At 45.6% G+C, this 17,254-nt stretch overlaps 2 protein-coding genes across 2 annotated transcripts in view; one reads left to right on the forward strand and one right to left on the reverse strand.

Annotated features, from left to right (window-relative positions):
• LOC119459852 (ADP-ribosylation factor-like protein 3) overlaps window positions 1-8,838 on the reverse strand; it is a 17,495-nt gene extending 8,657 nt beyond the window's left edge. Inside the window, exons 1-4 of the mRNA XM_037721384.2 lie at window positions 8,254-8,838; window positions 7,422-7,565; window positions 5,101-5,217; window positions 3,100-3,336 (exon numbers count right to left, since the gene is read on the reverse strand). Coding sequence (XP_037577312.1) covers window positions 3,100-3,336; window positions 5,101-5,217; window positions 7,422-7,565; window positions 8,254-8,256 — 501 coding nt within the window. The 5' untranslated portion in view covers window positions 8,257-8,838. The remainder of the gene's footprint in view (window positions 1-3,099; window positions 3,337-5,100; window positions 5,218-7,421; window positions 7,566-8,253) is intronic.
• LOC119459810 (ELMO domain-containing protein 3-like) lies at window positions 8,533-16,378 on the forward strand. Its single transcript, XM_049671595.1, has 7 exons — window positions 8,533-8,574; window positions 8,870-8,918; window positions 9,502-9,624; window positions 9,688-9,818; window positions 12,638-12,714; window positions 15,708-15,835; window positions 15,935-16,378. Exons 1-7 carry the CDS (start codon window positions 8,533-8,535, stop codon window positions 16,060-16,062), a joined length of 678 nt encoding a protein of 225 aa, XP_049527552.1. The 3' UTR covers window positions 16,063-16,378.
• The last annotated feature ends 876 nt before the right edge of the window (window positions 16,379-17,254 follow it).

Consider the following 17,254-nt stretch of genomic DNA (forward strand, 5'->3'; position numbering starts at 1 on the left):
ATTACATTAACCTCGAAGCTCAAATGGGACAAACATATCAGTAACATAATCTCAAAGGCGCTGCGCAAACTATTTTTCTTAAAACGAAGCCTGGCGCTCGCAACCATGTCAACGAAGCTGCTAGCCTACACATCATTTGTAAGGCCTGTTCTCGAATACGCTAACACAGTCTGGTTTCCGCATACACTGACTAACATAATCAAGCTAGAATCAGTACAAAGAAAAGCTGTGAGGTTCATCCATAACAAATATAAACGTACAGACTCGCCAACAACTTTTAACCAAGTCCGGTTTGCAAACACTATCCACAAGAGTGAAACACGCTCACTCAAAATTCTTGTTTCAACTACTGAAAAATAACTGTAGGATAGATACCTCCAAATACATTTCATTTTCCCAGGCTCGACCTACACGCAATAAGCATGCGCACACATTGGCAGAATACATATGTAAAAATGACAAGTTTAAGTATTCTTTTTTCTCGCTCGCAATAGCACAATGAAACCAACTTGACGCTTCTATCACCAACATCGAATCATTATTTGAATTTATCTCACGCATAGAAAAAAACTGTGTGTGCGTAAGAGTACCTATGCATGCAAGGGCATCGGCACAGATTTCTTTGTTCGCTTGGAAATTTTAATAAACATCCTTATTTAGGATAGCTTATTTGTTTGTCATACTGATTTTCAACGTTCAATGCTTAAATTTGTTACTTCTGTTTCATTACTTGCCCCTTGTGATACCTGTGCTCCTTGGCCATCTTTCGTAAAGCTTCATGTACTTTTTTTTCCTTTCTTTTTTTCCTTATTACTATTTCGTTTGATCTTAATATCGTATTTATTGTATAGATTGTATAACTTACACTGCATATATCGTTTTTTGTATGACCTGCATTTTGTTTGACTTGCACTGTACAGAAGAATTATTGTACTGCCCAACTGCCACACTCTCGAAAGAGAGCAGCAGTATTGAAAATAAATAAATAAATATGTACTGATGCAAAATGCTTGACTCACTTTAGCTTTTTCTTTACTGTATGCTGTCAACCAAATAATTGCGCTACGGAGCCTCAACTCCCCTTGAGAGTGCAACAGATTACATATTCGAACAGTTGAGAAGGCGCACAATACAGTGTGGGTTCGGACGGGATGTCGTGGAAATCTGAGGCAGTGGTCTCGTGGTACTACACCACTGATGCATGCACACACGCTATGACTGACACTGGATTGAGCGCTTGGCGGGATAAGAGGGGAAGGAAGGTGATCTGGAGAGCGCAGCCAGCTTTCGTTATATGGTCTTCAGCCACTGCTTCAGAACGACAGGCCTGCGCGTGAGTGGCTTGTGATACCTTGTGGCCATCATCTGTTGTTTCTATGCCATATGGAGTCGCCAGTTTCACTTCAGAAGCCGCACTTCACTTGACGCACGTTTTGGACTGGCTGCATTAAAGATGTAAGTATATATTGCGCTCTTAAGGAATAGAGGCTTCATATCGTAATTGCAGAATTCACAGCTATCTAAAAAGGAAAGCGAGACATTCGTTTTATACAATGAGCGAAAAGGGACGATGGGAGACAACGCAAGGAACGACAAGTAGGCAGAGCTGTCATGGCTGATGAAAATTTATTTCGGCACAGGCGCCAGCTTTTGTGTCCGTATTCCTTTTGCACATGGTTTATAATAGGGGTGGGCGAATATTCGAAGTTTCGGATACGAATCGAATATTTCACACTGACTATTCGTATTCGTGTTTTTGACAGCCTAGTAATGTACCAGGATTAGTTTTTAAGCTATACAATCGGTGATGTTTTCCTTGCAATGTGCTTTTTTACATGTGTCTATGGTGCACAAGTCCCTCAATAGCTTTTTTTTTGCAACCTCAGATCTTTTTTTTTTTTTTTCGGAAACCATTTATTTGATATTTTGGAAATCTAGTCGTACGTACAGCCGCCATTCATTCTTGGAGAGGTTGTTTGCAACCAGGCTTTAAAAGTGGTTGAGAGGATATTCGTGTAATTTTTTAAATGACAAATTAGTGATCTTATGTGTATAGCTAATCCTTTGTACCTGATATAATTAGCTGTCTCTTTTGCACTAGTCAGTACAGGTGTGGTACCTAACAATACCGGAATACATATTCCTGCTGTAAATATATGCTTCTACGTTTGACTATTCTTTGTTCGATTCAATTTGATACTTACTATTCGTATTTGAAAATTTTGATATTCGCCCACCTTTAGTTTATAATGAATCCGTTCCGACTTGCCCAACTTGGAAGTCGTTCTACAAGCGATACATTATAAACAATACTCCTTCAACAAAGTAAATGTAGCATCGCGATGCAATGCGCTCGGAGATTTCCCCTAAGTGTGAAACAGACTGTACCTATGGCTATGTCATGGTACATGTAACGACGATGTCATTAACGACTATGTCATGTAACGACGATGGCATTTGTACTTCAGCGAAGTGTTAAAGCGTGATTAACTTGGACGATAGTGAAGTTAGCAGAACGTTTCATTGTTTCTACGTAGCGTAAACTGCTACCAGGAAATTGCTGGGGAAAGTGGGTCGGTCCCGGATATAGTGCAGTCTGACACGGCGCCTCAAAGCGCGAGTTGTCACGTGGAAAGACGACGAGAAAGTAGCACGTGGCGCGCGCGTCCACTGTTTCAAAGAGCTGGCTGCATTTCGAACGAGGGAAGTTATGGTTGCGATCGTGGCCTAGTGGTTAGAGCACCGGGCTGCTGTGCTCTACGGCAGCGGTTCGGTTCCACCATTGGCCACATATTATTTTTTATTAAAGCGAGCCGAGACAGGAACCTGCCTACCACAAAGTGCTAAGAATGATGCAAAGACTGTTTCGCAAAAAAAAAAAAAATAAAAAAAAAATAAGGTATACATTACGCCAGTAATGCGCGCCGGTTCTCGCCTAGTACTTTAAGGGGCTTGTGGGGACAGGTCTACCGAATAGCTGCAGCTGGCACCTTCTGAGCGGTGTCGATGGCCGCGGGAAGGTTCTGAGTGGCAAGTCGTTGAGCGTTCTCCTGGAGCGGTGTCATACAACAACGGTGTTAGACATCCGCGTTGACGTACCTTGAGTCCCTCGCCGGAGAGCGCACTGCAGGCCTGTATCTGCCAGGGCCGGTCGCGAACGGCGGGCAGGTTGAGGCCGTCGGCCAGCTCAGCGGCCGGCGCGCTGTGCACCAGGTCCTGTTTATTGGCCAGCACGAGCAACGGCACTCCCAGCAGCTTGTCCTCAGAGAGCAGCTCAGCGAGCTCCACGCCTGTCTCCTCGAATCGCGCCCTGTCCGAGCTGTCGATCACGTACAGCTGCACGAGGAACGCTTCAGAGCTGTGTGCGTCGGAACGGCAGCACGCCGGAACGGCAGCACGACGAGACAGAGAAGTACACGGGCAGGTGTTGCGACAGTGCGTGAAGGAAGAAAGTAGTCAAAAGACAGGGGTAACAGAAGGCAAGGTAGCTGTGGTCGATGAGGTCGTCTGCCAGGAAAGGCGCGATTGATGGAAGGGCTGTGCGAGGTGCGGAAAGTGGCGAAGGCCACTGAAGAAGAAAAGAGTTGTGAGGGAGAAATAGTCGTGTAGCGGCTGGGATTTTGAATGAAGAAGGTATAGAACGAAAAAGTTGCCTCTACGAAAAAGTATACAGAAAAGACTAGACAAAAAAAAAAAAAAAAAAAAAAAAAAAAACAAGAAAGAAAGAGGGAGGGAGGGGGGGGGGAGGTAATGCGCGAAAAAAGGGAAACCGCCTCCGCATTCGATGGTCGCAATCGACGGCCATCGACATGCATCTGCCTTTGCTGTGAGCAAAGTTCATTTGAAAAGGCTAAGAGAAGAGCTTAGGTGTTTATCGAAACATAACAGAGCTATTCACGGGTGAGATGCCTAAATTCGTCGACGACATGCGCGATCCTTACGACGTCCTTTACAGCTAAATGCAATTTCTTCCTGTTGGGCTTCCTCGATAAATTTTTCCTGTCGAGAAAACGCATAAGCGCCATGAAAGGACGTCGTCGTACAACTACGAGGGAGATACACGAGACGCAACTAATAGCCGAGTTCGCAGCGACGCGACTTCTTCAGCGGCCGCTGCCAGGTTGACTATATAGTTATGCGACGCTCTTCACATTTTGTGCAGCCTGACGCCCTCGATGGTAGCAGCTCAGCGCCGTTCACGACTTCTACAGTGTCGCTGCGGTCACTGCTATGCGACATGGTTTACACGCAGCGAGATTTGCTCAATACTCCAAGCCCTAGAACATTTTGACGGGGAAAGAGCTAAGGCTGTTTTAAGATCGTCAATTTGGAACAACAGTTAGGTCCTTGTTGGTCAAAACTACATGAATGCTGGATATAATTGGAGAACTTACTGTTACTAAATGTACTAATTGATGCTTACTAATTTACTGGTAAATAAAATGAATTGAACTTGATTTTTCTTCGACAGGAGGGTTCAGGCTACTCGACTAGTGCGAGGAATATTGCCCCGTGGACGTGGCAGGCACGTATAACCGCCGCGGCAGATCGGTGAATACGATGTCTCTTTATTGGGTGAACTTGTACCTTCTATAGAAACAATACAGCTTGGCCGCGGTGATATAGCGATAATGCAGTTGTCGATCGTCGGATTGAATGACCAAAGGTTCGCGGGTTCGCTTTGCGACCGCGGCGGCCGCATTTCGATGACGGCGAAACGTTCGTGTACTTAAATTTAGGTGCTCGTTAAAGAATCCCAGGTGGTCGCAATCCGGAGCCCTCCACTACCGTTCCTCTCTTTAGCCCCAGTGTTATTTTGGGATGTTAAGCCTCATTAATCAAATAAGAATAAACGACAATGGCTTCCTATCGGCCCCTGTGTATACCACTTCAGAGAGTATTCTTGATTGACCCATGTTGATTGCGTTTAGTATAAAACGTAGTCGCGTATAGGCCTGTCTCTCTAGGAATATAAGAATAACTGATGCATCAAGCTTGTCTCGGCCAAGAACTGAAACGTAATCAGTACTAATTACACTGGTAGCATTGCGAAGAAAACAGATGATAATATCTGAATAATGAACAAAGAGCCGCACAGACCAGCACATCGGTGTTCTCGAAGTAGTTCTGCCAGTAAGGTCGAATCTTGCGCTGGCCGCCTATATCCCAGACGTTGAGTTTAAAGCCTTCGGCTTGCACGCTCTTGATGTTGAAACCCTGCAGCAATGACAGCAGTGGACGGTACGCCATTGTTACGGGCCGTGCTAGTGTGTGAAAAATCGGCTTCACAGCTATGTGCTTGTCGATTTGCATTTTCGTGTTCTTTGGTACTCGAAAGTGAAAATTAATTATTTGATGTAGATTGCACGTGTATGTATTTATCCCGCCCGATATAGTATATCTTTACTGTGGCATAAAGCCTATGAAGACAATGACCGTTGCATACCGTGTGTTCCAGCACAGGTAGAAAAAAATTGTAGAGGCACTTTATTGTAGGTAAAGATGAGATTTTCATGAGTGTGGCCGTCATACTTGAGTCGCGCGAAGTGATTTGTTTAACCACCTAATTATCCATGTTATTACAAAAGTTGCTCATTAAGATTGAAGACACATTTTGCAATCGCGGAATTGAAACCAATCACTGCTCATGCCATATGTCCGTTTGACAGAAGACCAAACAAGCTCCGGCTTGGAAATATCTGTCCATAAAATGCGCACCGAAATGGATTCTCATTCCGCGTTTTTCTTGTTTCCCCAAAGCCTTTCTTGCGCACGGTAGAACAAAACTCCCTGGAATGACAATGATTTTCATGGCGCATTTTGACGGCAGATATATCGAAACTGGTGCTAGTTTAATGATTCATATACTGAACGGACGTGCTTTAAACGCCGACTGGCTTCAACTGCGTGATTACCATGTGCGCTCTAAGGTTACCAAGAAGTCAATTACCGAAATAACTCCGCTTCGGTGCCCTTCATAACCCTGCAGATGCATGTGGCTTTGGGACATAAAACCCCATTGATTGTTCTTACTAGGAACACATCGAAAGCGCCTGATAGCGTTAAATACATGGGTCACTCACGGGACAGCCACAACCACAAATAGCCAGTGACCTTTACTTGCTGCTTGCATAGAGTTTTTACAACGCTTAGACTTGCATTGTCGTAGCCCATTACTGTGCCCAAAGCATGATTTGGACACCCGCCGTGGTTGCTCAATGGCTGTGGTGTTGGGCTGCTGAGCACGAGGTCGCAGGATCTAATCCCGGCCACGGCGGCCGCATTTCGGTGGGGGCGAAATGCGAAAACACATGTGTACTTAGACTTAGGTGCGCGTTAAAGAACCCCAGGTGGTCCAAATTATTCCGGAGTCCCCCACTACGGCGTGCCTCATAATCAGATGGTGGTTTTGGCACGTAAAACCCCATAATTTAATTTTTAATAATTTATTCAATGCTTGCAACAATTACACGTTAGATATCTTTAGTGGGTGTTTAACAAATATACCATATTAAATTACTTTTTCTTTTATTCATTCGACACATAATTTTAGTGGACTGGAGTCATGCTTGATATTACAAATCTGCTCGAAGACTGAGTTGTGCTCCAAGGACTTTAATCTGCCTGAGCTGTCCCAAATAAAATTCTGAGGACCGCTTCCACCGTTGCTTTAGGAAAAAGCTGCTCGTTCGTGGTGTTTTAACTCAATATGCGGCAGGACATCTGAGTTTCAGATGGCTTGCGACATGAACTTGCACATGGTCCGGATTCACAAAAGCGCTTGTGCAGGTAATTTCGGTCAGTTATAACTGGCTATACTGACTAAGCTTACATGGAACGGAACGTTCGTGAATCCGGCTGATGGTATGGAAGTTCTTGTCGTAGGCATCCTAAACTCAGATGTTCTGCCGCAGGGCCAACTTGTGCTAAAGCAGGACGAGCGAGCGGGTTTTCTAGAGCAACGGTGGGAGCAGGTGCGTCGTCATTATTTGGCGGTTAAATTGAAAGGAAGGGATGTAATGGGAGAGAGTGGATGGTGGGGCTTTCACTTGCCTGCCACTGAGCTGTGTGGCTGATTATGTGCTGTATCCTCTGCCCCCCCTTCACTTCTAACGTCACTGGGATAAAGGCAATGGGAAGGAGCTACGCCAGCCCCCCTTGGGACCATCGAGGGCTGGCGTGGCTCTAGGCGTCCGCCTTGAGCGACACAGTTGCAGTGTTCCTTTCTACCTCCCACGCACACATTCTTAGCGAGCACTGTCGCGTATAATACAAGCCGGGCTCTTGATTTTCCAAGGTGCCAACAACGGCCCCGCGTGCAAGCAGTATACCGTTCACTGTGAAAGTGATCCGTCGGTTTTGCAGCATGCTCACGCACACCTTCGGAAGATCGCTCGCACTGCATCGAATAATTAAGGTACCTGTGTCGGTGTGATGTGGGTGATGTCTTCCGACGCCAACTTCTTGAGGATGGTTGTCTTGCCGGCGTTGTCCAGACCCAGCAACAAGATCCGCAGCTCGCGGTCGGGCGTCGACTTGAGCTTCCTAAGCAGGGCCAGGAGTCCCTGCGGGTGACTACGCCTCAGAATACGCGCGCTGGGTGTAGGCGCGACATGTGCTTCTTAAGTGGATGAAATCGCAGCAAATTTAATTAATTCATTCGCGTGTGAAATTCGCAACTATTTTACATGATACGCCAGCCAGCTGCGGGAACGAGCCACCCAGGCAGAGTTGTCTGTCAGACAACTGAAGTCACGCTGCTGCTCGCAACATATGCTTCCATATATTACGCTGTACGAAGCCTTCTACGCCAATGCTTACCGCAGCGCAATACACTACAGCATTCCATAACGTGCTACTGATAACATTGAGTCATACCGCATAAATAGCATATACGGCATAATATATGAAATGTGCGTACGCTGCCATACACCGTAATATAGCATGTCGCACGCGCTGTGCCATTTCACCCGGACACTGTTTTAAAGCGCGAGCATCCAAAGTGTGTACTTTCAGCAGCACGCGCCTCTCGTTCCATAACTCGCTGTGATTTCCTCGAAGCGCAATGAGAGGCAAAACATTAGCACTCGTCCGGTGATGGAGATTGTCGTTTGGGCATCTTCCGGCGGACGAGCGTGCATGATTACAAAGACCCGGAAAGTACCCGAAATCCACTGCTGAATATCTGCGGGTATCCAGCGGACGACGGCGCTCGTCTGTATGCGAGCAGCACGCGATCAATGCGCCTCTCACCATTTCTCAGCGTTGCGCGACGCTCGTTCTGGAAGGGGCCTTCTCCGACGCCCGGGAGGGAGATCGGGGAGGCCAGTGAAGTGATCCGGAAAACAGAGTGAGAGAAAAAAAAAAATGGCGCACCCTCAGGACTGTCTGGAACGGGGCATTGGGGCAGTGCCTTCACAAATGGTAGCGCCTTCTGCCTTCGGTAACCATTTCGCGAACCTCACACCCTTCCCAAACGGGATCCCGACGAGCGCGTTGTCTAGGCAACGACCAAACAGTCTCTGGGCCAAAATGGACACATGGCCACTGGAACCAGAGGAGAGCGACGAAACGGTATAACGCCGGTGACACAGTTTCACTCTCTGCTTGCGCGGAAATGTGTGCTCCGTGAACGCGGCTTTAGCGCAGAGCGTGACACTTCTGTCGTGAGTCTGTGCACATCTAATGCGTCGAGCTTTAGCGTTGCGTGGCGCTCGTGGCGTCGTACTGACACTTGGCGAATTCCGCCTTTCGAAAGTTGAGCTTCATGACTCAGTGTCATCGCATGCAGTTCGGCGATGTGGGGTGCACAAAGTACAGGAGAAGGACACTTGACTCAGCGCTAATTATTGCGTTATTCTAATTTCAGGAACCGGCTGACCTCAGTACACCGGCGTTCTTTAAGCTCGCAGAATTCGGTAAGATAATTTACATGAATTGCCATTTTTTGCTAAACAAAAAATAAAATAAAAATAAAATAACGGTTTCACCTCTAAGATTCCTTAAGAGTGCAAGAGGAACAGCGCGCGGCACAAGAAGAGTGGGACAAAGTAACGAATGTTGTCGGTAAGCGCCTTATGTCTCTCTGTGTAACTTGCAAAAAACGCCTTATTTGTTGTTCTTTTAGGTATAGGGACTGTGACATTTTGTTCGCGTATTATCACGTATGAAGAAGCTCTTTGCTACTTCAAGGATAGAGACCTGAGTTCCTACATGGTAAGCTTGCTGAGTAAAACGTGCATGCTATAACATCACATGTTCGAGTTCATTAGAAACCTGCTTTCGCACGCAGTCTGCCATCAGGCCTGTGATCCAGCGGAGAGGGATCAAATTGATTTTACACTGCCTTTTCGGTCCGCCGCGCTTGAAGTTGGGACTAGTGCCGGCTAGAGACTTCACTTTCGCCTTGGCTCAGTGTATGCTTGAGTTTCGCATCTAATAACACCAGCTCGGGCAGCGTGTGAACAAGTCGTAACACGTGCTTTTTTATGATCCTCTCAGGTCCGTTCGATAACGAGAACACGCTGCATTTGGAGATTCTGCAGACAATCTACAGGAAACTCACGAACACTGTGTATGACTGCCCGAGGTACGGCAGTCATTGGGAGAGAATCGGGTTCCAAGGTAGCAAGCTTTCTTGCAATGGCCAGTTTCCGCGCAGATTCCGAATATATTGTCACTCTGCAGGAAACGACCCGGCTACTGACTTGAGGGGCGTCGGTCTACTTGGTATACTGCACCTTCTCTTCTTGACTACAGGCTTTGGGAACATAGAACTCGTTAACGACATTTACAGCCTTTCCCGAGATCGAGAACAGGTCTGTGTCCATTTATCGCTGAAATGATGTAATAGGTTGTAAAAAAAATCACACCCGCAAATAATGCTGGCCTTTGCGTTGCGCCATGTTTGCCCCCTTACACACTGCTTTTGACCTATATTTCAGCCCTAATTTCTCCTGCCGGGAGGGGGGGGGGGGGGTTAGCACGGTGCACGGTATCATTACATAGCTAAATTTATTTCTCTTGAGCTATATTATTATCATATTAGCTATTTCATAAATTACGAAAAGGAATTTGATTCAGTAGAGATACCAATATTCCTGGAGGCCTTGCGTAGTCAAGGAGTACCGAAATCATGCGTAAATATCTTCGCAAATATCTATAAAAGCTCCACAGCTATGATAATTCTCCAGAAGAAAAATGGAAAAATACCGATCAAGGAAGGGGTCAGACAAGGAGACACAGACTCTCCAATGCTATTCACTGTGCGTTTAGAAGTATAGCATCCAAGCTATTAGACTGGAAAGGATTAGGAGTGACGGTCAACTGCGAATATGTAAGCAACCTGCGATTTTCAGATGACATTGTCCTGTTCAGTAACACAGTAGGGTTGGACATAAAACAAAGGTAATGTTCAATAGCCTGGCAAGAGAACAAGAATTCATGATTGGTAGTCGGCGTCTAAAATCTTTGCAAGCGTACGTTTATCTAGGCCAATTACTCACTAGGGATCTTGATCATCAGAAGGAAATTTGCAGAAGAATAAAAAAATTGGTCGGAGCGCATACGACAGGCAGTACCAAATCATGACCGACAGCTTACTGCTATCCTTGAAAATATAAGTGTAAAACCATTGCATTCTACCAGTACTGACATATGCGGCTCGAACTTCGGTTTAACTGCGAAGCCAGAGAAGAAGAACCGCTCAACGAGCTGTGGAACGAAAAATGTTAGGGAGTAACGTTAAGAGACAGGAAGACAGCGGTATGGATCAGAGAGCAAATGGGAAGAGTGGATATTCTAGTTGACATTAAGAGAAAAAATGGAGCTGGCAGGCCATGTAATGCGTGGGACAGATAACCGGGGGACCATTAGAGTTAAATAATGGGTGCCAAGAGAAGGGAAGCGCAGTCGATGACGGAAGAGAATTAGATGGTGCAATGAAATGGGAAAATTTGCTGGAATAAGATGGGCGCCAGCTGACGCAAGACAAGAGTAATTGAGGATCGTTGGGAGATGCCTTCTTCCTGTAGTGGACATAAATATGATGATGATGTAATTATCAAGTAGCATACTTATTAGTGAACCAAGCATAAGTTGTTGAAGTCCAAGAATTTCTGGATAGAAATAATGCAGGGATATAAAAAGTGCACCTGCAAATCAGAAGGTAGTAACAACATTTGTAGTTAAAACTAAAGGTAAGAATTACTCGAGAAGTATGACTGCTCCATCCAAATAAGCTGTTCCAAAGTGAAGGCAAGGGTCGTAGTAGTCGTGACCAGTAGCGCACCCAGGAGCTCTGCCGGGGAGGGTTGAATTTTTTTTTTGTATGCCGGGGGGGGGGGGGGGGGGGGAGCAAGCACTTGGCATAATATGCAATTTCCTTGATTTAGCCAGAGAAATCCAACAGCAAATAAAATGCCTAATAATTATAATTTAACGACACCAAGGATGATGACGATGTTTATTTGTTCAGCGTTTTACTCCAAGTAATTTAAGAGTGAATGAATAAATACAAGACAGTGATAGAGTGTTTTGGTTAATCCGGAAAATTCGACCTCAAGCCACCTCCTGAATTGTAATTACAATGTGAACAGAGCGCTGAAGGTACCCGTTGGTACCCGCTGAAGGTAACTCGGCCTCAGGGGGGGGTATGCTAGCTAACATTTTACTTATCCACTGTAGGGCACATGTTATTGCGAAATTGAAGCCGAGGAGTAGTGAAGTCACGTCTGCCTAGCAGAAATCGTAGGATATATATATATATATATATATATATATATACATATAAAGTTGAGAAAGTGCAGGCGCACCTAGAAAAGCAAGAACATACCGGCCGGGGTCGAAACGGCTGGTATGTATATATATATAGTGCAAGTGGCGGTCGTCCAGACCACCGTCAGTAGCACTTCGCTTTCTCGAACAGGCAGGGCGTGTGTCGAGTGAGCTCCTGCACAACACATTGTAATGTAATGAATGCGGTTTAGGTCATGGATCCGGCACCTCAAAGAGGTGCGGCGTAATGCTAACGCATTTCTCTCGCATTTAGCGCTAAATCGCCGCTGATTTTTTTAAACGTATTTTGCTTGTGGCGGACAGTTTGCAAAAAATTCGTCTCGCGTACATCTTATGCACGCGAATTATTCTGCGGCGCAGGCAGCACATCAGAGTTGAAACATTGCCGAGTTCGCGGGATCGAATCCCGGCCGCGGCGGCCGCATTTCGATGGAGGCGAAATGCAAAAATCCCGTGTGCTTGCGTTGTAGTGCACGCTAAAGAACCCCAGGTGGTCAAAATTAATGGGGAGCCCTCCACTACGGCGTGCCTCATAATCAGAACTGGTTTTGGCAAAGAAGGGTATTCTTCAGCCCTGTAAACGCGCGCACACAAACGCGGGCAGCGCTCCGCGCTTGAGACAGGATGTGAACATGTGAGCAGGTTTTCTTGTCTTTTTTTCTTTTTCTATCTTCTTTTCATTCTTTGTTTTCTTGGCTGGGAATGTTGGCTGCGGATCTTCTCAGGGGAGTCAACTAACAGAACTGTGAAAGAGAACGGTTCTAACGAGTTCTTTGCGGGCGTGAACATGGTGTAGTCCACCTCGGTGCACTAGAAGAGACGCTGCCTATTTGCTTTTCAGAACTTCCCATTTGCCCTGATGAGCCTCAACATCACGAAGGTGTCCATAGAGGCACTGAGGGAGGAGGTACTGAACAGGTGCGTATACGCAAGGTTAAGGCCTGCTTCAAGCAGTCAGGCTGCGTACACGAATTTGCCTCCCCTGAGGTTCGGAAACTCCGGCCAAGTGTTTGACATATGCAGGGTGTTTCATTTTAGCTGCACCAAATTTTTAAAAATTGCCTGTGGCAGATAGCAAAATTATAATCCTTGATCTAAACTACTCGATGAGGCGGCCATTACTTCCACGAGAAATCAAAACGCCTAATTTAATAATTAACATAATTACGCTATTCTCGGACTCTCAGGACTGAACCATGAGTTCTCAGAAGGAATTCTCAGGACGGAACCAGCTTCGAGATATTAATTTTCAAAGTGTCCGACGAAATGCACAGGCGTTCCAGTTAACTTTTTGAGGAAAACGCTGTTTTATGTATTGAAGCACAAAAGTAACTGGTACGCCCATGCATTTCGTCGGACACTTTGAAAATTAATATCTCGAAGCTGGTTCAGTCGTGAGAATCCGTTCCAAGGATCGCCTTGCGAAATCAGCGGTTATAATTCGTAGATTGTAAGATCTGCCGTAAAATAATTCATTGAAAAGTTAATTCGCTGTGCAGGCCGCACAGATGCTGAGAAGATGTTGCACCATTACACGTATAGTACAAAGTGCGGAGAACCATTGCAGCGGTCAGTGCAGCCGGCGGTGAACACACGCACACACGCACGCACCACGCACACACATACGCACGCACACACGCACACACATACGCACGCACACACGCACACAAGCACACGTGCACACGCACACACGCACACGCACGCACACACACACACACACACACACACACACACACACACACACACACACACACACACACACACACACACACACACACACACACACACACACACACACACACACACACACACACACACACACACACACACACACACACACACACACACACACACACACACACACACACACACACACACACACACACGCACGCACGCACGCACGTGCGCGGTGATGGGCTCTTGACATGGTCATCGCCTTGCAGCACGCTTTGAGGTGCGCTTGCGGCTGCATTCTCAGTCGGAGAGCCCCAAGAAAAAAGACCAGAGCCCCTATTCGAACTAACTAACTAACTAACTAACTAACTAACTAACTAACTAACTAACTAACTAACTAACTAACTAACTAACTAACTAACTAACTAACTAACTAACTAACTAACTAACTAACTAACTAACTAACTAACTAACTAACTAACTAAATAAATAAATGGCGAACAGCACTTACGAACGAGAAGCTTTGTGAATTCGAGGTTTGCCATTATACTGAGCACAGAAGCGGGCTGCTCGGTTGGCTTGTTATTAAAGCGGTAACTTTAGTTGGCTATTCCCTCCACATTTAGGTTTTTTATGTTTCTGGCCGTTCATAGCCAACTAGGGACACTAGATGCCACTAAGTGCCACTAGAAATAGATTAAACAAATAAATATGTCCGATGGTCGGTTTCGAACCATGGAATATGCTGCTCTTCGGGGGGGGGGGGGGGGGGGGGGGAGTGACCCTTGACATACACTTGGAGATTCTTGTATGAAGGTCCTTCCCTGACCTAGTAATTCCACAAAGAATCTTTCTTGCCCCTTATTTGGACCTGTGCAAAGAAAGCAAGTGAAGAGGTTATCTGGTGTGAAGATGGGGGACAATGCCAACTGGAAGCGACCTTTCTTTGTTCCTGTCTAACCCCATTTGAGGTTAAAACTGCCATGGTTAACCGCCGCGGTCGCCCAGTGGATGGCGCTGCGCTGTATAAGCTCGATGTCGCGGGTTCAATTCCGGCCGCGGCGGCCGCATCTGGATGGAGGCAAATGCGAAAACGGCCGTGTACTGATTAGGTGCACGGATTTAGGTGATTTTGTACAGATTTAGATGCACCTTAAAGAACTCCACGTGTTCAACATTGATCCGGAGTCCGCTAGTATGGCGTGCCTCATAATTATGTCGCGGTTTTGGCACGCAAGACCCCGGAGTTTAATATTTTTCTTTGGGTGACAGATGACGCCACCATTCCTTTCTTTCTTTCTGCCTGTCTTTCCTTTTTTTCTTTCTTTCAGATAAAAAGCCGGAATAATGAAACGATTCTATTCCAATCCTATTCCTTTTCGCGCTTAGCCCGAAAAGGAATAGGATTGGACCGCCCACGTTCTCACCGGCTTCAGCCGGCGGCGTGAACGGACGTACGTGTTGATAAGAAAGGGGTAGAATCGGGCGATCGAAAGGAATCCTTACATTATACCGGCCCTACAATTCTCTTTGACACCCCCGCAGACAACTTGTACTTGTGATTTATTTAGTAAACGTGCAAACACCACATCCTCATGAATGGTACTAAACAAAGCCCATTACTTAATTACTCAACAATGGTATAGCGGATCGAGAGCGCCATTTATACTAGGCTTCTTTTCGACGCAGCGTTCCGTACGAAGAGATTAGAAAAAAAGAATAATTATTCCACCATCTGCATGCCCAACTATAAGTGAATTCAGGCGTAGACACATGGTTTGCAAAAGATTGAAGAATAGAAAAAATACGCACGCACATTCGTTGTGTCAGAGCTGCGAATGCGTGCTTGTTGCGTGCTTGTTGCACACACACACACACACACACACACACACACACACACACACACACACACACACACACACACACACACGCACACGCACACGCACACACACACACACACACACACACCACACACACACACACACACACACACACACACACACACACACACACACACACACACACACACACACACACACACACACACACACACACACACACACACACACACACACACACACACACACACACGGTGAGAGAGGGTTCGGAGACGCTTTTACCAGAGAGGTAATCATGGAAGGCAGGGCAGCTGCATTGCATATGTTTGAGCTTGTGTTTGAGTATACTCTCAGATACATGAAGTGGGAAGATATTAACAGGCGTTGAATTACGCGCAGGTGCTGCAATGAAAGAAATGACGTCACGGATGTTGTGAACGAGTTTTACGCTGGCACATTTTTGCTGCTCTACCTGTCTTGGAAGAACAAAAAGCTAACGATTAAAGATTCCGGGTTCATTTTGAAAGGTACATAACTGCTCTCAGTTCCTCGTCATAACAAAGCTGTGTTGCTTGCGAACACAATTTGCGTTTATACATTCTATACACGTTCTGAATTCCTTCCAGAGACATCGTTTCTCGCAAAGAAGAAACCCGGATACGTGCTTCAGAATTTGATGGACTACCAGGAGGAGCAGAGTTCTTTGACGACTTCGCAGGTGTTCACGAATTTGGCGGCAATTGAAGCTCAGTGAGGCAACCCCAAGTCTGCCAATTACCACTTACCATGGCGACCACCTTGGTAGGGCCACATATGCTCCACATAAAGAGCCGTATGTGAGGAATGGTGCGGCCCAAACAATGAACGTACAGTGTAAGTATACCGTTAAAAGAAAATAAAAAAAAGAAAGAAAAAAAAAAGGGGGGGGGGGGAGAAAGAAGAAGACAGCCGTGTGCGTATGCAACTACTGAGCATTTTGTGTCGCAAATGCGCTTACAAGCGTGTTTATGTGTCACTTCGTATCAAGGAAGTTGTTTTTTATGCAGAAATAATAAAAACAAGCATCAAGTAAGTTGAAACAAATTCTCGTCGAACAAGAAAGTGTTTCATGGTAGCTAGCCACAGCGCGACAGACACGGACAAATGGAATAGAATGGGACACAATACGGCACTGTTTTTTGTCCCCTTGTATTCCTTTTGTCTGCGTCTGTCGCGCTTTAGCTACCACGAAGCTTCACCAACTCGCCCTATTTTCCATCTTATGGAAGAAAGTGTTGTAAAGCTCCTGATAAAGTGGGAAAAAAAGAAAAAAAAAACTTATGGGTTACCAATATATATATATATATATATATATATATATATATATATATATATATATATATATACATTGGTTGCATTGGTTGCAGAAAGTGGATGGGAAAACAGCGCCGCGGTAGCTCAATGGTGAGAGAATCGCACTCGTAATGCGAAGACGTGGGTTCGTTCCCCACCTTCGGCCAGTTGTTTTTTCAATCCTTTTCATTAATTTATCATTCCTTTAATTCAATTAGTAAGTACAAGTAATTTCCCTTTGTTGTCCTTGATGTCATTGTTTGTTGGCTTCTGATGATATGATTAATAAAAATCGGACCCCTCGGTTGCATTTCTTCTCGTTCATTTATATACAGGGTGTCCCAGCTATCACGCAGCACGATTTAAAAAAAGACGAACGGCGTTACGTGAAGCAAACCTATTGCGTACTGTTTCCAATACAGTGGAGTAGCCGCCAGTAATTTTTCATTACTGAGATTTAATTAATTAAATGTAACTAATTATCTAACTCGAGAAGTACTGTCCTAATTATCAAAGTGTCAATGAGAAAGTTGTAGAGCAACATGAAAAACTCCCGATACAGATGGAGAGAGAGAAAGCGAAGAGAGGAAAGGCAGGGAGGTCAACCAGACGAA

This window comes from Dermacentor silvarum, chromosome 1 (genome assembly GCF_013339745.2).
Source record: "Dermacentor silvarum isolate Dsil-2018 chromosome 1, BIME_Dsil_1.4, whole genome shotgun sequence".
In the NCBI taxonomy this organism is placed as follows: Eukaryota; Metazoa; Arthropoda; class Arachnida; order Ixodida; family Ixodidae; genus Dermacentor; species Dermacentor silvarum.